This window comes from Canis lupus, chromosome 29 (genome assembly GCF_011100685.1).
Source record: "Canis lupus familiaris isolate Mischka breed German Shepherd chromosome 29, alternate assembly UU_Cfam_GSD_1.0, whole genome shotgun sequence".
In the NCBI taxonomy this organism is placed as follows: domain Eukaryota; kingdom Metazoa; phylum Chordata; class Mammalia; order Carnivora; family Canidae; genus Canis; species Canis lupus.
This window is the reverse complement of record NC_049250.1, coordinates 36,860,026-36,883,421: the sequence shown is the minus strand read 5'-3', so window position 1 is coordinate 36,883,421 and position 23,396 is coordinate 36,860,026. Positions and strand designations below refer to the sequence as shown.

Here is a 23,396-nt window from a genome sequence, read left to right as displayed (position 1 = left end):
TTAACACATCGGCCTCTCCAAGGGCCTGGGGTTCTTCTTTGCCTGCACTGAGCACAAGTCTGGTCAAGGCTGAAAGGAGGATCCTAAAGCACAGGCCTCACACGGGGCTTCCCTCTTACTGGGCCAAATTTGCAACCTCCAGATACTTTTCTCCTACTCCCCGTGGCTCTAGTCTCTACCTCCTCTTCCCCCAATACACTCACATAAAAGACACATCATTTCATTTTTTTTTTTAGACACATCATTTCAAATGGGATGTCAAATACACTTGTTTTCCTATGGTTAGCATGAAGTCCGAGAATATTTTTCATTTTCATGAATACGTAAAAGGATCGGTCTGCCTTCTATGAGCTATGAGGGCGTTGTCACTATTCCGCACATGGGACTATTTCAGCACCTACAGTTTTAAGTTTTTGTTTTTAATGATAAATTCTACATAAAACTGTAGTAATTAGTGATGGTTTCCCTAGACAGGAATTCCGAGACCTACTGCGATTTCTTCTTCACAGAAGAACACACACACACACACACACACACACACACACACACACTGGCTTTTCTCAAAAATGAAAAAAAAAAAAAAGATGAGTTTTAACAAGTGAAAGGAATACAGAGCCCAGGGAGCCCAGATGCTAAATATAAGAGAAAGATGGGAAGATTAAAAAGAAGGTGTCTACGGATCCCAGATTTAGGAAGCAACGGAAAAACAGAAGCAACGATGCTAGGACTCAAGTCTATTTTTTTTTTATTTACTTTTTTTTTTCTTAAAACAATTGAAGATTATAGAATGTCCTTGTTTGAAAAATAACTTCCGGGTGAAAACTACAAAATATGTATACATTTTAATTTTGGATATTTTTTTCCAGCTTCCCTCGCCAAGGTGAAGTAATTATTCACACCCTAAGGGATTATTTTAAGAACGCTGCTCTTCACTTTCCTCAGGAACATTTCCTTGGTGAGCCTTACCAGTAAAGGCTGAAGGGAATCCAGAATTCCGTAGATGCTTATGTAAATGGCACAAGATGAATCTGAACTTCAGCATCAGAATTCTACATTTGTTTTGAGATCACGAGCACATTACATACTAACAACGTACGTTAGCTTCTCACCCCATTGTAGAAAGAGAAATATAACATTTTTTTTAGTGACATCCCAAAGCCAGACAGGGAGTTGGCCTTTGAGCTACTTTCAAATGACCACTTAGTATTTGACCTATGGTGCTTATTTGGGAAAAATATGCAAAGTGCAATCATCCAGGTAACCCCTGGGGACCTAGAGAAAGGGTTAGGTTAAGGGACCAGGAGGAGGAAGGATGCAGAGGTAACAATGCATCCGTCCTGAGTCACCTCCTGGGGCTTAAGTGAAGCAGCTGGAATCCATTTTCTCCATTCTCTGACGCAGCAGACAGATGTACTGCACCAACGGCTTGCATTTCACTTTTCATAAAAGCCTAGAACAGTCAGCCCTCCCTACCGAGACAGGACTTTTCATCTGGGTAAAAATACAGAGAGATTCTCAAAAAGAAATGCTGGATCGCTCACTCAGAAGGGTTCATTGTGCTAGACAGTATGGAGAGGATGTCAGTCAGTCCAACAGTGGCTTGAAAAAAAAAAGAAACTGTCAAACTCCTGCATTTCACTCATCTTTGAGCTATCGCACAAAGAGCCTAATTTTATCTTTGACCATTTAAACGAAATCTTTTCGTCCTTGATTAAGCAAGATGATTACACAGATCAAATGCATTTTTAAGGGTCGTTGTTAAGAAGTAGGTTTTGTGCCGGAGACACCAAAGTAACAGGTGGATCTTGATTTAAATCCCACAAAGCCTCGCTGTATTAATTCAAAGAACACGATTTTAGTTTAATTTGCGAGAAAAATGAGGATTATGTAACTTGCTTTTCCTTCCCGCTAAGGGATATCTGGACACTTCTTAGATGGATGGAAGGGCAACTTTTCTTCCAGGAGTAAACTTAGCTTTCAGAGCTCTATGAATATCCATAGAAGTCAATCTATTTAACCAATCAATAAATTCTGGGGTACATTTTATCAGGCTCTGTGTATCCCAGAAAGGTACTGCCCTTCTCCCTCTTTACAGACAAGGAAAACAAAATACATGGTTACTCATTCTGATCACTGCCAGCAGGCACAGGAGACATTCAGAGAGAACCTCTTTCGCTAAGGCGGTCGGAGAAGGCCTCACTGAGGACTCGGTCTAAAGGGGAGGCCTAGAGGAGGAGGGGGGAGCCAGCCCCGCCAAGCAGAGGTTCCCAAAAGTTATCATTTCTGAAGGGAAGGTCCCAAGGCGTTAAATCTTAGGCACTTTCCAAATACTCCTTCTTAACAGATCAAGAGAAAACGTCTTCAGGTCCCATTCTCCTGTTCTTTCTTTGTGGGATTGGTTATTTGGATATAGAACAACTCAGCAAGGCTGATGGTCCCATTTTCTCACACTTTTTTTCTGCTTCACTTTTGGGGAGACTTTCTAAACTTTATTTCCCAGAATTCTGCTAAGCCTTTATTTCTGCTCTCTTGTTTTAATTTCAAAGAGCTCTGTAGTGTTCTGTTGGCCATCCTACTCTTCAGGGAAGTGGGATCTCCTCTTGTCGCTCTGAGGAGGCTGAGGAGACTGGGAGCTTTCATCCTCCTGTACAGCCCCCTTGTTACTGTGTCCCTCCCTTCTTCCCTCCCTTGTCCTCCCTCCTTTTTGGTTTGTCTTGGTCTCCACCTTTCCTGTAAGGAGTCTGGTGGCCCTTGGCTGACGTGCATCTTTAAGGATGGGCTGTGGACAAGCCTTTAGGATTCAAGGGCAGAAGAGGGAGCAGAGGCTGAGCTCACCTACCATGAGGCTCTGGGTCCTTCCTGTCGTACTGCTAAGATTTCTCCCAGACAACCTCTTTCTCTGCCCGCAGGAAGCCAACCCTCTGAGTGGCCACCACTCTGGGAGGTCAATGGGTGAAGATAGCTGGCAGTCTTTCCATTTAGTTCCTAAACTTTTATTTTCTCCCTCAGTTGTGGTGACACCACCCCAGGGCAGAGAGCTTCTCCTTTAACCCTTTCAGGGACCAAGTCTAGGTTTTCTTCCCAGCTGGGTCAAGACACAATTGCTCAGCTGGGTAGGGAAGAACAGGGAATCACAGATTTCCAACAACACCCCCCCACACACACACACACACCTGTTTAAGCCCCTTCATTCCCATCCGTTTCCAGGGGCAACTAGTGCCACTAAGGGCCTGAGCCTTTCTAACAGCCAAGCTGTGGCTTTTTGCTTTTCCACTGCAAGTCAAGCAGTCAAATGTGTCAGGTCTGCTGCCAGCAACCATTTGTTCATTTGCTTTTCAGTACAATTTTTGCTACTTCCCCACAAAAAAAAAAAAAAATCTCATTTTCGTTTTCTTTGGGGGCTTCAGGAGCAAGCAGAGTTCAGTGATGTACACATAAATCTGCTGTCTTTATCTGGAAAGTCCATGTAAGCTATAAAAATCTGTATTTCTTGGGATCCCTGGGGGGCTCAGTGGTTTAGCACCGCCTGCAGCCCAGGGTGTGATCCTGGGGTTCCAGGATCGAGTCCCACATGAGGCTCCCTGCATGGAGCCTGCTTCTCCTCTGCCTGTGTCTCTGCCTCTCTGTGTCTCTCATGAATAAATAAGAAAAATCTTTTTAAAAAATGTGTATTTCTTGTTATGCACCTCACATACTAAAATATCTTGATTTACAGACAAGAAATTTCATTGTCCCCTCTCTCAACCCCTCTATAGTAGTCAAAGCTATGGACTACTCGATGCTTCATGGAACACTCTCCTCAACTTCTAGACACTACAGTCTTCTAGATTCCCTCTCTCTGCCTCAAATTCTCATGCTGGCTCATTCTCTTCACCCACCAACAAAAGTTGAAGTTCCTTAAAACTCAGTGTTAGATCCTCTCCTATAGTTAAAAAAAACAAAGTTTTTTATTTATTTATTTTTTTTGCTATATAGTCTCTCTGTAGATTATGTCGTTCAAGTTCTTTGCCTAAGTATTAACAATTCACAAACATATGTCCAATCTAGACTTTACCTCTCAGACACAGATCTATGTATCTAATGATATACTTGGGCTTCCTTAATTTCCCCAAAACAGCTTAGATTCTACAGGCCTACGAGAGAACTTATATTCTTACCCGCCTAGACCTGGTCTTGCAGTCTATTGTCTAGGCATACAAGCTAAAAACCAGGATTCACCCTGGACATGTCCTTCTCCCATCCCCCATATTCATTCCTTCTCCATGGTTTACTGGTAGGCTCTCAGGTTGACGTACAATTAAATTTCCTTTTCTCCGTATCTTCTTCCAGTACCTTTAAACTACCAACATCTCCCACCTAAGTTAGTGAACTAGCCTCCTCACTCACCTTCCTAATTCTATTCCCCACATTCTCCACCCTAATCCCAAATTCTTATATGGTCTTTTCAAAAGGCTGCATGAATGTCCATATCTTTGCTGAAAATGTGGCTGATTTATTTGCAACTAGGATACACGTCTAAATCTTCATGTTCCACAGCAACATCATGAAAGGCACAGCCCCCCTCTACCACGTTTCATGTCTCATGATGCTGCTCTTGGGCATTTGAGACTTTAACCCTATAGACTATCTGTACTTGAACACCCTGTGCTTGCCCCACCCCCTTCCAATGCAGGGCCTCTGTACGGGCCATTCCATGCATGTTTTACCTTTCCCTAGCCATGACATCATCTGTAATTGCTCAGGTGTCATCTCATCCAGCAGGAGTCCGGTGTCCCATCCTGTGCCTCCCTCTGTGGTGCTGCACTACAGTTGCATGTTTTCACACTTTTCTCACGCCCAGAGCACGAGCTGATGGAGCAGCTCTTTGTATCCTCAGCAAAGAGCACAGGTTCTGGCACCTAGTATTTTGTTATTGTATTGTGAATGGCTACAATAGCTCATCTCATATTGAGAAAGTAGGTTATAAAAACCAATGTATAGGACAGATTAGGAATAAGCAGGATTTTCAAGAAAATTATTTCAAAGAAGAGATTTACAGAAAATAAACTCCAACATCTTACTTTTTTTGTTTTGCCCATTGCCTTCAGGATGGAGAGATTTAGGTCTTCAAGTGCTGCAAGTACATTCTCATATTCGCCCAAGTGCTGGGAAAAATATTCTGAAAGTAGAGATATTGAAAAAAATTCATGTTTGCATTTAGGTATCATAAAATAACAATAAAATCTACTGGTGATTTATTCCACAAATGAGTAAAACAAATAAAATGCTATAAGTGAAAACTGGAAGGTTTTCAAAAGAGACTAGGGTGTCAATATACTCATTTCATTAAAAAAAAACTGAATAGTTAAAATTATCCTTGCAGAAATGCTCTTCCATACAAAAATAGGGGAAAAAAGGAATCTGGATCTGTGAACAATAAAAATTTGTTCTCAACAACATATTATTATAGCACTCATTAAAAAAGTAACTTCAGTAAAAAATTAAACTATATTTTATTGTTTCTCCTGGGAGACATTTAAGAAGGTAAGCTCTCCTCATCATGGTTAAAATTAATAATGCTGCAAGACACAAGGATGACCCCCTTAGCACCTCCCATGTAACTTTCCCTATCATGATTTAATTTTTTTCCAACAATCTGGGCAGAGCTAAAAGGATTTTTATCACATTTTCAACTGGTAGAAATAAAATACATTGGATGTTAGGATTAGGAGTATGGAATATAGACTATTCCCAAACAAGCTGAAGTATAGGCAAGATAAATGCAAAGCCTCATATTTACTTACAGAAATCTATATATTTCTGAAATTTGAGATCTAGCCTAACCAAAATTCATAGGAAGTCTATATTGAAAAGATCTAGAGCTTTCAGTCACTAGAAAATCATAAGACCTCACCATTCCTATGAACTCATCTTTGAATGAGCTATAGCTTATTACTGTCTCTCTTTAATGTGCCAAAAGTATTTATGTCATCAAGTTGAATGGTAAGAAAAATCAACATAAAGCTATTTGAGATCACTGAGATAAATTTCAGTATGTTTTATCAAATCTTTAAATTAATGCTCAAGATGGAATTATTTGCTGACATTGATCTTAATAACAAATGGGAAGCACCACCGAATGATTTATTAGTAAATGTACAGAAATCATCTGAGAAGAAAAATAAACACAGGAGAGCAATAAATCAATTCTAGATTACGGCTGTCAAATTATAATTTGTGTACACATGGATTAAAAATGCATGGCATATTTTTGACAAAACGTAAATGCTTTCCTGATTATGCATTCCTTAAAAAATGTGTGTTACAAATTATCCCACATAAGGGTTCTTTCAGGAAGGGATTAGTTGGAAAACAAATAAGGAAGCAGATATTCCTTAAATACCTGCTTGACAATAAGATTTTAATTCTTGGCTCTCATACTGATTTTGAGTGTTGACCAACATGTCCCACCTTGTTGCCATTATTCAGAATAAATGAAGTTCCTGTGAACAAAATTGTTGTGAACTAGCAAGCAGTTAATGTGGCTCCAGAATATTAACTGACAAAAATAATTAGCAGAATAAAATCCACACTAAATTGAAACAAGCAAAATGTATAAAGAATACTGGAAACAAAATTATTAGCAAAATTTTAATATATACAAAGACTCAAAAAAAGACTGCCTGTTTGCATTTAAAATCCCCATCACTCAGGGATGCCTGCGTGGCTCAGTGGTTAAGCACCTGCCTTCAGCTCAGGGTGTGATCCCGGGATCCTGGGATCGAGTCCCACATCGGGCTCCCTGCATGGAGCCTGCTTCTCCCTCTGCCTCTCTCTGTGTCTCTCATGAATAAATAAATAAAATTTTTTAAAAAATAAAAATTAGAAAACAAATAAAATCCCCATCACAGAAATATATTAAGTGAAAAATAGAATTTTGTGCTTAAAAGTCAAGGTTAAAAAAATAAAAGAAGGAACACAGCCTTTTAAAATATTGTCATAAAATACCTGGCTTAATCAATGAAGGTGTCCTGGAGAGAATATAAATTTCCTCTCTGCTGTGAAATCAAGTTTATGAAGGTACGTGCTGATAAAGAGCATGAGAAGACAATGAGGTTTCTGGGCTGACACCTATCTAGCCTGCCTGCCTACCTTCCTGACTTCCTTCCTTCCTTTCATTTTTTTTTTTAAGATTTTATTTATTCATGAGACAGAGAGAGAGTGAGAGAGGCAGAGACACAGGCAGAGGGAAAGCAGGCTCCACGCAGGGAGCCTGACGTGGGACTCGATCCCAGGTCTGCAGGATCAGGCCCTGGGCTGAAGACAGCACTAAACCACTGAGCCCGGGCTGCCCCCTTCCTTCCTTTCTTTATTCGTCTACTCATTCATCTCAATTATCAAAGGAGTCAAGAGAAAAAAAAAATTACTCCCCAAGCAATATACTAGCACACAAAGAAAATAACTCGAATAGAGAGAACTACAATACCCAAGCCCTGGATAGGAGTTTAAGAATAAGAACTATTTTGAGGTGGTGTGGGTCAGTGTCATTCAAATTGTTTTACAATCTACCAACAGTCATTTACAAGGGCAACTAGAGCTCCAATGAGCCAGCAACATTTAACATATATAAAAGAGAATCCACACGCTCCACTTCATGATGGTGAAGGTTTAGTCATTTAGTCATCCAGGCACTTAGTGCCTTCTGTGTGCCATATAGGTTATACTAGGAGCTTAGAATACAAAGAAGACAGAAATTTTAAGGAACCTACAACCAGGTAGGAGAAGTAAGTATTCCAACAAACAACTGCTATACACATGATCATAGTTCCAGACAATGGTTCAAGAACCGGGTACAAAAATGCAATCAAAGTACAGGGCAAAGCAGGGGACATCCCTTGACTGCTTTGCTCTGGTGGCCAGGGGGCTTACATTTATGGGCCCCATAGGACTATGGAGAAAGAGTTCTTAACCAGGTACCCCCCAACCCCATAGAATAGCACAGAAATGGCAGACTGAATCACACCCATAGTCTTACTGAGAAAAAATCCCACTAGCTTATCTTCAGAGCTATGGCATGAGAGGTAGGCTTGTAAGGAACATATATCTAGGGACCAACATTAATCCTCTCTAGAGACTGGGGAGGCAAACATCACCATTTATGTGCTTCCTCTTGGCCCTACCCAGATCATTGGTGTCTTTAAAGGAGCTTATGTACACATCTGGCATCCCAGCTTTCTGGGCTGTTGCTGAGCCTTGATAGTCTACTTGATGATCAGCAGGGCTTGTGTTTATGAGCACGACAGGATAATAGCAAAGGAAGAAATACTTCTAAGTGGCTATCACCCAGGGATCAGTGCAGAGGGAGCAGAAAGAAATAACTGTCACCCAGACTTTCCCTAAAAGAAGTATATTTGCATACTTTAAAAGCTGTTGCCTGAGGGTCTAGCTTCCAATCAGGGTAACTGTGGATGCTAACTAAGATCTTCCCCTCTGAGACACTGACCTGACTTGGCACACCCTCAGTTACTGGGAACCACTAGAATAAAGCAGGCTACTTGAACAAGATTTGAAGACAACCAAGAGCTAGGGAAAGGCTGAAAGATAAGGTACATCTCTCATATAAGAACATTCTTTCAAGACTGGAAGAGGTGATCATTTTAAATAATACACAGAAATCAACTTAGAGAGAAAAAAAAAAGATGAAACAGAGGAATATGTACTAAACAAAAGAATAAGGTAATAATTTAGGGAAAAAAAAAAGACTTTAATAGAGATTAGTGATTTACCTAAAAAAAGAGTTCAAAATAATGGTTATAAAAATAACTGCCAAAAAAAAAAAAACTGCCAAACTTGGAAGTAAATAAAGTCAGAATTTCAAAAATATACAAAGCACCAAACAGTAGTCACAGTATTGAAGAATGCAAAAACTAAAGTGAAAAGCACAACATAGGACTTCAAAAGCAGACTAAATGAAGCAGAAGAAAGGAAGGCAGTCAAACTTATCTAATCAAAGCAGCAAAAAGAAAAAGGAAAGAAAAAAAGTCAGGAGAGCTTAAGAGACTTATAGGACATCATCAACTAGACCAACATTCACATTATAGGGGTCTCAAAAGGAGAAGAGAGAAAGGAGCAGAAAAAAAATCTTGTTTGTAAAAATAATGACTGAAAACTTCTCTAACCTGGGGGGAGGAAATAGACATACAGATCCAGGAAGCCCATAAAGTTCCCATCCAAGTAAAACCACAGGGAACCGCACCAAGACACATTATAATTAAACTGTCAAAAGTTAAGGCAGGGAAAGAATCTAAAAAGCAGCAAGAGTGGGATGCCTGGGTGGCTCGGCGGTTGAGCATCTGCCTTTGGCTCAGGGCACGATCCCGGAGTCCTGGGATTGAGTCCCACATCAGGCTTCCTCCATGGAGCCTGCTTCTCCTTCTGCCTATGTCTCTGCCTCTCTCTTTCTTTCTCTGTGTGTGTCTCTCTCATGAATAAATAAAATCTTTTTAAAAAATAAATAAAAAATAAAAAAACAGCAAAAGACAGATGACTTGTTAAGTACAAAGGAACCCCTATCAGTAGATTTTCAGCAGAAACTTTGCAGTCCAGAAAAAAGTGGCATGATTATATTCAAAAACACTGCCAGTCAACCATACCCTACCCAGCAAGCTGTCCTTCAGAATTAGAGAAATAAACAGTACTCCAGAGCAGTAAAAGCAAAAGGAGTTCATCAGCACTAGACCAGCCTTACAAAAACTGTTAAAAGAACTTCTTTAATCTGAAACAAAAGGGTACTACTTAACAGGAACACATTCAAAAGTGTATATCTCACTGGTAAAAGTAAATGTGTAGTAAAATTCAGAATAATCTAATGTTGTAAAGGTAGTGGGTTAATCATTTATAAAGCTAGTATGAAGGTTAAAAGACAAAAGTATTCATATAATGATAACTATAATAAATTGTTACTGTATACACAAGATAAAAATCTGTAAATTGTGACATCTAAAAAAGGTTTCACAGGGGTAAGGAGGTAAAAATATAGAGCTTTAGAATGTGTTCCAACTTCAGTTGTTATCAAGTTAAACCAGTTATAAATTATTTTGTGGAAGCCTCATGGGAACCACAAAGCAAAACCTTATAGTAGCTAGACACACACACACACACACACACAAAGAGAAAAAACTAAACTATATCACTACAGAAAAACATCAAATCACAAAGGAAGAAAACAAGAGGAAAAGAAAGGAACAGAGGAAAGAGAACTACAAAACAGCCAGGAAACAATCAATAATACATAAATACGTATGAATCAATACTTACTTTAAATATAAATGGACTAAATTCTCCAATCAAAAGACAGAGTGGATAGATGGATTAAAAATAGAGATTCGTTTAGGATATAAGGACACAGACTGAAAGTGAAGAGATAGAAAAATATATTCCATGCAAGTAAAAACCAAAAGAAAGCTGGAGTAACTATACATATATTAGATAAAATAGAATTTAAGACAAAGATTATAAAAAGAGACAAAGAAGGTTATTATGTAATGATAAGGGGTCAAAGCCACCAAAAGAATATTACATTTGTAAATATATATTTGTATATAATTTGTGTGTGTGTGTGTATATATATATATATATATATATATATACACATACACACACATAACATAGGAGCACATAAATATATAAGGCATATATTAACAGACTTCAAGAGAGAAACAGGAATGTAATAATAGTAAGGGACTTTAATATGCTACCTACATCAATAGACCATTCAGGCAGAAAAATCAATAAAGAAACAATATTCTTAAATGACACATTAGACCAGATGGACTATGTATATACACGTACACGTACTTACATGCATATATACATACATACACACACACAAAGACCATTCCATCCAAAAGCAACAGAATACAAATTCTTCTCAAGTACACAAGGAAGATTCCACTGGATAGATCCTATGTTATGCCACAAGATAAGTCTTAATAAATTTAAGAAGACTGAAATTATATCAAGCATCTTATCTGATCACAATGGTATAAAACTAGAAATCAGTTACAAGATGAAAATGAAAATTTACAAATATGTGGAGAGTAAACTATATGCTCCTGAACAACTACATGCTCCCTGAATCAAAGAAATTAAAAGAATGCCAATAATACTCTGAGACAAATAAAAGTAAAAATACGATATACCAAAACTTAGGGAATACTCCAAAAGCAGTTCTAAAAGAGAAGTTCATAGAGCTAAATGCCTACCTACATCAAGAAACAAGAAAGACCTCAAATAAATAACCAACTTTTGTACCTCAAGGAACTAGAAAAGAACTGGAGCACAAAGTAAGTAGAATGAAGGTATTAAGGAAAATCACAGCATACATAAATGAAATAGAGACCTTAAAGACAATAAAAATCAATGAATAAGAGCTGGTTTTTTGAAAGATAAATAAAATTGACAAACATTATCTAGATTCACCAAGAAAAAAAAAAGAAGGGGCAAAATATCAGAAATGAAAAAGACATTAACAACAGATACAACAGAAATATAAAGGATCAAAAGGAGCTACTATAAGCAACTATACCATTAAACTGGATAACCTAAAAGAAATGGATAAATTCGTAGAAGAGTAATACATAACCTACAAAGGCTGACTCATGACAAAATAGAAATTTGAATATAGACCAATTATTGGTAAGAAAATTGATTCAGTAATCAAAAACCTCCCAAGCAGAAGTCCAGGACCAGATGGCTTCACTGGTGAATTCTATCAAGCATTTAAAGAACAGTACCAATCCTTTTCAAATTCTTCAAAACAAAACATGGGGGGGAGGGGTGAAGAGGAAGGAATATTTCCAAACTCATTTCATAAGGCCATATTATCCTCCTACCAGGGAGGAGGATAACCAGAAAAGGACGCTACAATAAAACTACAGGCCAGTGTCCCTGATGAACACAGATGCAAAAATTCCCCCAAATTGAAAGGAGAAAAAATGAGTGGGAAACATCAGAAAGGGAGACAGAACATGAGAGACTCCTAACTCTGGGAAACGAACAAGGGGTGGTAGAAAGGGAGGTGGGCAGGGGGTGGGAATGACTGGGTGAAGGACACTGAGGGAGGCGCTTGATGGGATGAGCACTGGGTGTTATTCTATATGCTGGCAAATTGAATGCCAATAAAAGATAAATTTATTAAAAAAATAAAAATAAAAATAAATCTTTAAAAAAATAAAAATAAAAATATTATAAAGAAAAAAATATCTCCCAAATTATTAGCTAACTGAAATCAACATTACATTAAAAGGATCATATACCATGTGGGATTTTTTCCAGAGATGCAGGGATAGTTCAACATCCATAAAAATCAATCAGGCATTTAACAAAATTCATGCCCAGTCATGATAAAAAAAAAAAAAGTCTCACTGTGTACAGAGGGAATATATCTTAACATAATAGATGACAAATGTGATAAGCCCACAGTTAACATCGTACCAATGCTGAAAAGTCAAAACTCTCCCCGTAAGAGCAGAAAGAAGATAAGACCACTTTATTCAACACTGTACTGAAGTCTTAGCCAAGGCAATTAGGCAAGAAAACGAAAAGTCATTCAAATCAGAAAGGAAAGGTAACTGTCACTATTTGACAGAATATTATATATAGAAAACTCTAAAGACTCTACCAAAAAAATTGTTAGAATAAACAAATTCAGTAAAATTAAAGGTACGAAACCAGTAATATATAAAAATCAGATGCATTTCTGTACAATAATGAACTCCTTAGAAAGAAATAAAAATTCCATTTATGATTGCATTTAAAGAATAAGTTTAACCAAGGAGATGAAAAATCTGCACACAATCTATAATGTAGGAAGACATTGATGAAAGAGATTGAAGACCAGTAAGTCTGTGCTCATGGACTGGAACATATGGACGTTTTAACAATATTATCTAAAGCAATCTACAGATTCACTGCAAACCCTATCAAAATTCCAATGGCATTTTTTGGAAGTAGAAAAAACTACCCTAACACGTGTACAGAACTACAAAAGGTCCCAAAGAGCAAAATTTTGAGAAAGAAGAACAAAGCTGGAGGGCATCACGCTTCTCAGTTGGACATTCTATCACAAACTTTGGTAATCAAAACAGTATGTTACTGGCATAAAAAGAGATGCACAGATCAACAGAACAAAACAGCCCAGAAATAAACCCATGCATATATGGCCAATTAGTTTATGACAAAGGAGCCAATACATATAATGGGGAAAGGGCAGTCTTTTTAACAAATGGTGCTAGAAAACCTGGACAGCTACGTGCAAAAGAAAAGAAACCAATGCTATCTTTCACCATACACAAAAATCAACTTAAACTGGGTTAGAGATTTAGATTTAAGATCTGATACCATATAACTCCAAGAAGAAAACATGGTAAGTTCCTTGATATCAGTCTTGGCAGTGATTTTTTTTTTTTTTTTGATTTGACACTCACAGAAAGGCAACAAATTATAAATAAACACGTAGGACTACATCAGACTAAAAAGCTCCTGCAAAGCAAACAAAAACAAAATGAAAACACAACCTACTGAATAGGAGAAGGTATCTGCAAATTATACATCTGGTTAAGTGGTTAATATTCAAAATATATAAAGAAATCCTACAATACAACAGCAAAAACAAAAAAACAAAAATAAGCAGAGGACTAGACATTTTCCCAAAGAAGACATACACATGGCAAACAGGTACATGAGAAGGTGTTCAACACAGCTAATCATCAAAGAACTGCAAATCCAAATCACAACGAGATAACAGCTGTTGGAATGTGGATTATCAGCAGGATGGTAGTAAGTGTTGGTGAAAACGTGGAGAAAAGGGAACCCTCGCGCACTGTTGATGGGAATGTAAATTGTATATTTTCAATACAGAAAACGGTATGAAGGTTCCCCAAAAGCTATAAATAGAACTACAGTACCTCCCAACAATTCCACCTCTGGGTATTTGCCCAAAGGAAACAAAAACACCAACTCATAAGGCACCTGGGTGGCTCAGGTCACGATCTCAGGGTTCTGGGATCAAGCCCCGCATTGGGCCCTCTGCTCAGTAGGGGAACCTGCTTCCCCCATCTCTCTGCCTGCCACTGTGCTACTTGTGCTCTCTGTCAAATAAATTTAAAAAATCTTAAAAACAAAAGACTCCCCACTAATTTAAAAAATATATATATATATATATATACCTCCATGTTCATAACACCATTATTTATGACAGCCACGACATGGAAATAACATAAGTGTCCGTCGATGGATAACAGTGAAGAAAATGTAGTTATATATACACAGTAGAATATTATTCAGTCATGAAAAGATAGAAATCTTGCCATATATGATAACATGGATAGAACTCGAGGGCATTCTGCTAAGTGAAGTAAGTCAGAGAAAGACAAACACAGTCTCAACTTGTTTGTGGAATCGAAAAAATAATAATAAAACTTCTAGATACAGATACTTCTAGAAAATAGATTGCTAGGTGGGTGAAATAAATGATGGTGGCCAAAAGGTACAAATTTCCAGTTACAAAATAAGTCATGGGGATGTAATGTGCAACTCAGTGACGATAGTTAATAATACTGTATAATGTATTTGGAATTTGCTAAGAGACTAGATCTTACAGTTCTCAATACAAGACCGAAAAACTGTGTGGAGTGATGCACGGTAATTAGACTTACTGTAGTGATCATTTCACAATATGAACAGTTCTCAAGTCATTACTCTATACCTGAAATTAAGGTTAGGTCAACTAGATCTCAATTAAATCCCTTATTGCAGTACCCTACTGTGAAAGAGATATGTTCAGATAATCACCTTTCCCCCCCAACCCCCCCCCCCCCAAAAAAAAAAGTATAGGTCAAAGAATGCTGAAGTCCCCTGCAGGGAGTCAGAGACAGCTCCACAGAGCAGGCATGACAAGGCCTGGATTAACTGATGAACAGGACTTAATCTTCTGGATAACCAGAGAAAGGGTAAATAAACAGCAGCAGGCAAGCAGGTGATCTCTTACCATATTTGCAGGAACACGTATAGGTCAGCCTTGCTGGGACATACAGGACAGGACTGAAACATATTTGAGGAGAAGGGGTGGCAAGGAAGCAGGATGCCAAAAATCAGTGATGAGAGAGGAAGCTGGACAGGTTGCAAGTAGGCCTTGCTAGTGCTCTAAATTTATCCTCAAGTCTAGGTCAGTATTTCAGACCATCCACATCAGAATCCCGTAGAGAATTCTTAAGCCTCAATGCGCCAGCTGTGGTCTGGGCCAGCAGCATCAGTATGACCTGGGAACTTGTTAGAATGTAGCACCTCGGGACGCCCTGGTGGCTTAGACTCCTCATTTTGGCTCAGGTCATGATCTCAGGGATCTGGGATCGAACTTGGCTTTGCATCAGGCTCTGTGCTCTGCTTGGGATTCTCTCTCCCTCCCCCCCTCCCCCTCTTCAGTCTCACACTCTCTTTCTAAAATAAGTCTAAAAACAAAACAAAACAAAAAAGAATGTAGCATCTCAAGCCCACCTCAGACCTACACTGAGTCACATTCTTCATTTTATTAAGCCCCTAGGTGATTTGTAGGCACATTTAAGTTTTTTTGTTGTTGTTGTTGTTTTGGTTTTGCTTTTTTTTTTTTTGGCACATTTAAGTTTGAGAAGCATTGCCCTAGAGTGCTCATTAGAAAGGAAGACTGAGGTCTCATCACTGAATCGGAATCTATGGGTTAAGGCCAAGGAATCACCACGTTTTATAGACATGCCAGGATGGATTAGGACCTGAAATAAATCTGAGAATCACTACAGGCAATGGGAAGCCACGGGACAATTTTGGAAAGTAGAGTGATATCTTCCAATATTCTTTTTTTTATTATTAATTTATTTTTTATTGGTGTTCAACTTGCCAACATATAGCATAACACCCAGTGCTCATCCCATCAAGTGCCCCCCTCGGTACCCGTCACCCAGTCACCCCCACCCCCCGCCCACCTCCCCTTCCACCACCCCTAGTTCGTTTCCCAGAGTTAGGAGTCTCTCATGTTCTGTCTCCCTTTCTGAGATTTCCCACTCATTTTTTTTATCTTCCAATATTCTTATGAGCAAGGCTATCCTGGACATGCTGTGGAAAGCCTGGGAATGTTGACGACACACCATGAGGAGAGACAAGAGCACCATCAACTGTCAGGAGTGATTTCATCACAGAACAAGGACCCTGCATCATGCAGAAGCTGAGGTGAGGATAGGTAGGAACTTGAAATTTCAGCAGTATTATCTACATACCCGAAGATGTGATAGGCGGGAAAAGAAGACCAGTGATAGCTTTGCAAGTGACTGAGCTTGGACTGTTTTATCCCTGTTACTGTGCCCAAGTGTCTCATTTGGATCACAATTCCAGGGTGAGCTGGGCAAATCACAGCATTAGAGAGAAAGAAAGATCCAGAATAAATACTGGTTCATTAGAACTCTAGTTTGTTGACAGCGTGGCCCATCGAGAGACACTCAAGCCACAGGGCCAGAGGGGAGACCATGTAAAATTCCAGGCAGGAGGGAGAAGGTGAAGTCAGGGCAGCGATGGAGGTAGAGGTGACTGGGATAGAGACCTGGGACTGCAGCACATGGGGCTGGGCCTGAGACTGGATGTGAGAGCTGAAGGCAGCTACCACGCAGAAAGGGTGCTGGTCATTACAGACTGTGGGTAAGAAGGGGAGCACCAGCCTGGGGGGGCCTGAGTGTGCAGGCCTGGGTGGTTAGTAGTGCAGAGCAGGAGCTCCAAAGCAGCAGAAATGAGTGAGGAAGGAACCCAAAGGTGGGAACCGTCCCGTCACTCATAAACCCCAAAGATTATCCCATTCAGAGGCACATCCAGGGCTCGCATCTGAGGCGGGTTCCAGCTGCTGGGGTCACACTGAGGCCATCTGGGCAGCCTCTATCCTGCAGCCCTCTGCACTCGGGCTCCTTTCCTCTTTTCTAACAACATATCTCTAAGTTCAGGGTCTGAGGCGGACCACAAGAGCCAGGACAACTCTGATCCTTCCAGAGAAAGGGTCCAGGACCCCAGAACACACCTCATTCTCCAGATGTGGCCTCTGTGGCCTGGACTTAGAGCTGCACTTCACATGTGCCCCAAAGGGTCAGAGTAAAGCAGAAGAGGCATGAAGATGGGGACACCCCCCACACACACAGGGTGACCTCTATCCCTTCAACTCAGTCTCTATGGAGCATAAAATGCTGAATATATGCATGGTCTCAGGACAGTCCCCCCCAAAATCCATTTTATGTGGAACTCTTTTTACCTCTTTTGCTTGTAGGATACTTCTTTTTTTTTAAATCTATAATAGGATTTGTTATAGTATCAAAAGACAATAAAAAAGAGCTGCATGGTTCCATGGGTAAAAAAGCAAAAACTCTTTCCTCCAATAACTAGAGTAGATTTCCTGGAGAAGTGATGCGCTTTTATTGAAACCTGCACGTGAGTTCCACGGGCAGGAGCACACAGAATCGTACAGCGCACACGGAGATGCGTGACAGCCCATTCTCATCAGTTGAAGCGAAGAATCTTGGAAAGATTCTAAGAGTCTAAAAACATTGTCCTCTAAGAGAATAGAGCACGGTTTACAGACAGACGTATTCGACAAGTTATCTATCAGAAAGCAAATTATCTCCTCGCGGAGGTTCAATGCAGTGTCTTCGCTAATAATATGCTGCCTGAAGGTTAGATTCTCCCTTCCCTGCCGTACTTGACTGGTGGTGGCGCATCACCGAGTTTTGTTTTCCGGTTCTGCATCTTAATGCTCCAGGTGGTCGTGTTCTCAAGTTTGAAGTTCTAAGAATTTCAAGTCCGAACCACAGCCCCATACCCTCCGCCCAGGCCACCCTGGGAGCTGATCTCACAAAGCATTCTTAGGAGTTTAGACGACATCTATGGTGTGTATCTTGCTATAGGTTCCCGAGAAGTCTACTAGACCAAGAGGAAAATACTGAGGTGAGGGAGACTGGAGAGGTGGGAAGAACCCATGCTCTGATGGTGCGTCAGTTGGGAATCTAAGGACAAGGGTCATTTTGAGAGAATGCGTATCAGTGTCATGCAAAGTGTTTTACATCTTTTTTGGTGACTTTTTTTTTTTTTTTTTTTTTTTAAGTAGGCTCCACTGCCAGCATGGAGCCCAGTGCAGGGCTGGAGCTCACAACCCTGAGATCAAGTCCTGAGCTGAGGTTAGGAGACAGATGCTTAACTGACTGAGCATCCCAAGAGGTGCCCTTCTTTTTTGGTGATTTTATGAATGTGCCAGATAGCCACAGATCTAATAGTATGGAAGAGGAATAGTGACTTGTGATTTTCTGGCTGGCACAGGTCCCTCAGCACTGCCCAGGCTGGGGCAAAGCAAGCCGGTGTTCTTCTGGGGTCTGACCAGGGACACTCAGGACACAGTTACTAAAAGGAATCTTACATATAAAGCTTACCTACTTGTCCTCCCCTTGGAGTGTCCTGCACCCTCAGTTTTTATAGATCTTACTTGTAAGCAAATTAAAAAAAAAATATTTGGTAGACAGCAACTAGATGAGAAAGTAGAATATTGAATGTGCCTGACTTTGCTCACAGAGCTTTCTTGGAGAAATGCTTTCAGATCAGCACTCTAGCTACACGAACTTTCATCGCAATTATTCTTCATCCATCTCTAAGTATCTCAAAATACTTAGCTGCCAAGTTCAAGATTTGCAAAATAGTTCAGTGAAAAAGGAGTAAGGTTTATCACAATAGTTGAAAACTGGGTCGAGGGACACCTGGGTGGCTCAGTGGTGGGACGCCTGGGGGGCTCAGTGGTAGAGCGTCTGCCTTCAGCTCAGGGTGTGATCTCGGGTGAAGGGATCGAGTCCCACGTTGGGCTCCCTGCGTGGGGCCTGCTTCTCCCTCTGCCTGTGTCTCTGCCTCTCTCTCTGTGTCTCTCATGAATAAATAAATAAAATCTTTAAAAAAAAAAAAAACTAGGTCGAGTCGGGAAAGTAATATTTTTCCTCCTGATAGATTTAAGATCACAGCTGAAGATGGAATGAACAGAAAACCGAAGACTCAAAGCCAGAGTTCAAACTCTACACCTAATGTAACTGGGTTATGTACTGGATTGATAAGATCCAGCCGAAAGCTGCTATTTGGGAAGGCCTTCCTAATCACGCCAAGAGTGGCACGCCTAAACACTGCTGGTGGGCGTGCAAACCGAAGAACCTCTGGCCACGAAATCACACCTATAGGCATCTAACCACACAGGACTACGCATACGAGAGTATGAAGATAATACAAACAAGGATATTTACTCCAGTACTGTTTGTCCAAGCAAAAAGCTGGAAACAGCCTGAAAATCCACAAAAGGGATTGGATTGAAAAAACTAAGGTAAATGCAACACACTTAGAGCCTTTTTAATACGAGGAACAGTGTGCAGCTGTACTGATGGTATAGTGTGACCTCACTGTTGGAAAAATTCTCTATCAAGGCGTATGTGTCGATGTCAAGGTAGGAATAAAAATATCTGGAAGGATATGCTCCAAGCAGTTAGCAGCGGAGACTAAGGGAAAAGGAGAGGGAGAAAGAAAGAGAGAGACGGACATTCCAGCTTATATGCCTATGTGATCTATTATTAAATTTTAAAAACAGATTTTCTCAACTAAAATAATACTTCAATAGATTTTGATTTCTAGGTCCATAATTTAATAAATTAACAAACTAAGTAAAAGCAACAGAATGCAAGTTTTACCTGGACCTTCCAACTGATTCTATGGAAGAGTCCAAGAAATCTGTTTCCCATACTGATCAAGTGCCACCCCTCCCATGCACAAGGGGGAATTTGTGCGGGGTGTGAGTCGACAGATTTTACTTGCTTGTACTGAAGCATCTGGTTTTGATTAGAATCCAACTTAAATATTTACTTTATATTTACAAAATAACAAGACATGAAGCTATACTCTGGAAATTAAAATGCACATTCTTGAACAGAGAGGGGGAGGATTATAACACATGATTGGGAATACTAGTATCGCTGGTTTTAAAAACACAGAGCAAGTTGGCTGCATTAAAACCCCATACACTAGGGGAGCCTGGGCGGCTTAGTCTGCTAAGCATCCGACTCTTGATGTCAGCTCAGGTCATGATTTCAGGGTCTTGAGATCAAGCCCCACAGCGGGCTCTGGCTGGGAGTGGAGCCTGTTTGGGATTCTCTCTCCATCCCTGTCCTTCTCCCTCTGCCTCACTCCCTATCCCCAGCTTGCATGCTCTCTCTCTCTTAAAAAAGAAAAAAAATCCATTTGCCAATGCCCTAACTATGGGGAAAATCATAGTCAAATCTTCTCCCAATAAATACAGAGTAGGTTCCTAATCTACTTCGATTATTATAAAAGACAAACTTTTTGTTTTTGAAGAGGATTAAGATACACGGATCATACTAAGAGCGAATAATGTAATATTCCTTAATGACAATACATTAGCCACACAGCAAATAAAGAGGAGCCATAAACGTCTTTCTGTTAAAAGCCCTCCTAAGAGTTTGCTTTCTCACAAGCCATGCCTATCTACACAAAATTGAGTAGGAAACAAAAAGAATTACCTGGATGATTTGAGGAAATCATTACTTTGGCCTGACCTATCCAGACACGTGAGGCAAACGGGTCTCCCAACCTCACAAAATTATCAAGATAATCTCAGTTCTCTGCTTCATCTCCCGACTTCACTGGCAGGGACTATATGCGCATGGATGAGAATGGATCACAACTTGACCTTTATAGTGATTGCTGTTCTCTAGAAAGCCTGGTGGCCATGGTCCTACTGGCCCCTTTGCCCACTTGGCACAGTTTCATACATGTGTGTGGATGGGTTATGCTTGAATTAAGTGTAAAAGTATGCCAGGATTTTTTCTCTGTTTTTCTCTACCAGGGTTCCATAATTAACAAAATCATAACACGCCTTGTATCAGATACCTGGCTTCTGCATAGACAATGTGCTTTTCAGTTGGATTCTTCTCACTGAACAGGAGCTAGACATTATGTAGGAACAGAAAACAGTGTTTTATGACCACTGGAAAACTGGAAAGCTTATGATGAGTTTGTGTTGTTTGGAGTGATTTTCTTGAAACCTTGTGTTCTGATATTTTGTCCTGACATAACCTCGCTTGGCGTTGTCCTACAATTTTGATGAAATGAAAGATGACCACTCTTGAATATTGTAAAAGGGACTCTGTGATGATTTGGTAAACTTTAACTTTGTAAGAATTGGAAGATGTTCAGGAAGTGCCTGTGACTTCATTTAGGAGTTTTAAAGAATCTCATCTGTAAAATTATTTTTAAAAAACCTAGATGAATAAAAAAAATCAAACTTGGACAGGAGGTTTTCTTATGTAACTACCTTAAAACATAAAACTTCTGAAAAAAACTTCTTTAACTTCTCAGTATTCAGAGAAAAATGATGGTTTCACACTGAATAGTCTCACAATGCTCCATAGTTTTTTTTTTTTTTTTTTTTTTTTTTCATAACAAAAAATAAAGCTTGTGATGCCTGGGTGGCTCAGCAGTTGAGCATCTGCCATCAGCTCAGGGCATGATCCTGGGGTCCCGGGATCGAGTGGGCTCCCTGCATGGAGCCTGCTTCTCCCTCTGCCTCTGTCTCTGCCTCTGTGTGTGTGTGTGTCTCTCATGAATAAATAGATAAAATCTTTTAAAAAATAATAAAGCTCAGAAATCTTTGCCTTTTCCACATTCCCAGCCTTTGACTTTTGTTTCCAACCGTGAAGATGAAGAAAATAAATGAAGAGGCTGTATAAATCAGCAATCTGTAGAAATTCCTCTATTGAAACTGGTTTTGCGAGTGACATTTAAAATTCTAGAAATGTTAAAAAATAAAATAAAATAAAATAAAATTCTAGAACTGTTTAGGCAGGTATGGAACAAAGTTGCTCTTACATGTGAAGGGGGGGTCAACTTTGAAACACAGCAATAAGAGGCAAACTACTTGAAGAGGATAATGAAGTCCTATTAAAAACCAATGTAAAAATATATTCAAACTAGTGGAGAATTTGCTATTGTAAAACTAACTGTACCAACTACAAAACAATTCTCCATGAACAAATTAATGAGCCCCAACTCTTTCTCCAGTGAAATACAAGCTTGAGTAAAACTCACAGACAGGATAAATCCCTTGAGATCTCAATTATCTTTTACTATGTTCCAAAACTCCTAATCTAGGACATTAATTTCAGGGTATATAGGAGTTTATATAAAATGGTATTCTTTTTCATTCTAAAGCAAAGTAGTGAGTTTGACTGCCCACCTCTTCCCCCCAAAATACCACAACTTACCGCATAGTTCTTCTGTGTCAAGGTTGCTGAAAAGAAAAAGAAAAAAAAAAGTATTACTTTGGTAATATTTAAGTTTTTAAATAGTTAAATACTGTTATTCCCCAATCTATACTACTGTATTAATAGATGATATGTAGTTATAGCATGTCTCTTATAAATTCTACATTACTTAATCATATTAAATGACAATTACATCAGATTCTTTTTTTTTAAAAAAACACATTTATTTGAGAGGGAGAAGTAGACAGCCTGATGCAGGGCTTGATCCCAGGACTCTGAGATCATGACCTGAGCTGAAGACAAACACTTAATCAACTGAGTCACTCAGGCACCCCGGTTTTATCAGATTCTGTCTTTGAACAAATAATTCCTGGGTTTGTGTTTCCCCCAGTATCCTGCTGGAGGATACTGCCTAAGTATTAAGCTTATAGGCTTTGGAGCCAGAATGCCTGAGTTCAAATCCTGACTCTACCATTTACCACCCATGTAACCCTGGGTACTTGGCATCTCTGGGTCTCAGTTCCTCAACCACAAGATAAGGATAGTAAGTTCTGTTTCATATGAATGCAATAGGATGTAAGTGAGTTAATACATATAAAGCAGTTAAAAGAGTAACTGGCATAAAAGGTTACTTAATAAATGTTAGCTATCATGATTTCTGACTTGATAGAATGGCTATAATGGTTCCATACTCAACCACTGAGGTTAAGTTTGACTCAATGCCTTTTTGGAATGACCTCTGAAACATAACAAATATTCCATGGCGTAAATATTACATGTAAAGAATAGTCACCTCTTACTCTTATAAAGTATAGAACAGCAGAGAAAATATTCCTATCAAAACAATGTCTTGACCATGGCGGGCACAGTACAGGAATGCAAGAATGGTCCAAATATCAAGCAATAAGTCAATATAAGGTTACATTATAACCTAGAGGAGAACACTCGTATTAAATACTAGATGGGGAAAAAATAAATAAATAAAAATAAATAAATAAATAAATAAATAAATAAATAAAATAAATACTAGATGGGAACTTAATAAAATCCAAC

General features: G+C 39.4%; 1 protein-coding gene across 1 annotated transcript in view; it reads right to left on the bottom strand.

The window, feature by feature from the left end:
- Positions 1-23,396, bottom strand: part of NECAB1 (N-terminal EF-hand calcium binding protein 1) — a 185,605-nt gene that overhangs the window by 90,206 nt on the left and 72,003 nt on the right. The window contains exons 4-5 of the mRNA XM_038579720.1: positions 22,344-22,369; positions 5,061-5,158 (exon numbers count right to left, since the gene is read on the bottom strand). Of these exons, the coding sequence (XP_038435648.1) occupies positions 5,061-5,158; positions 22,344-22,369 (124 nt within the window). The remainder of the gene's footprint in view (positions 1-5,060; positions 5,159-22,343; positions 22,370-23,396) is intronic.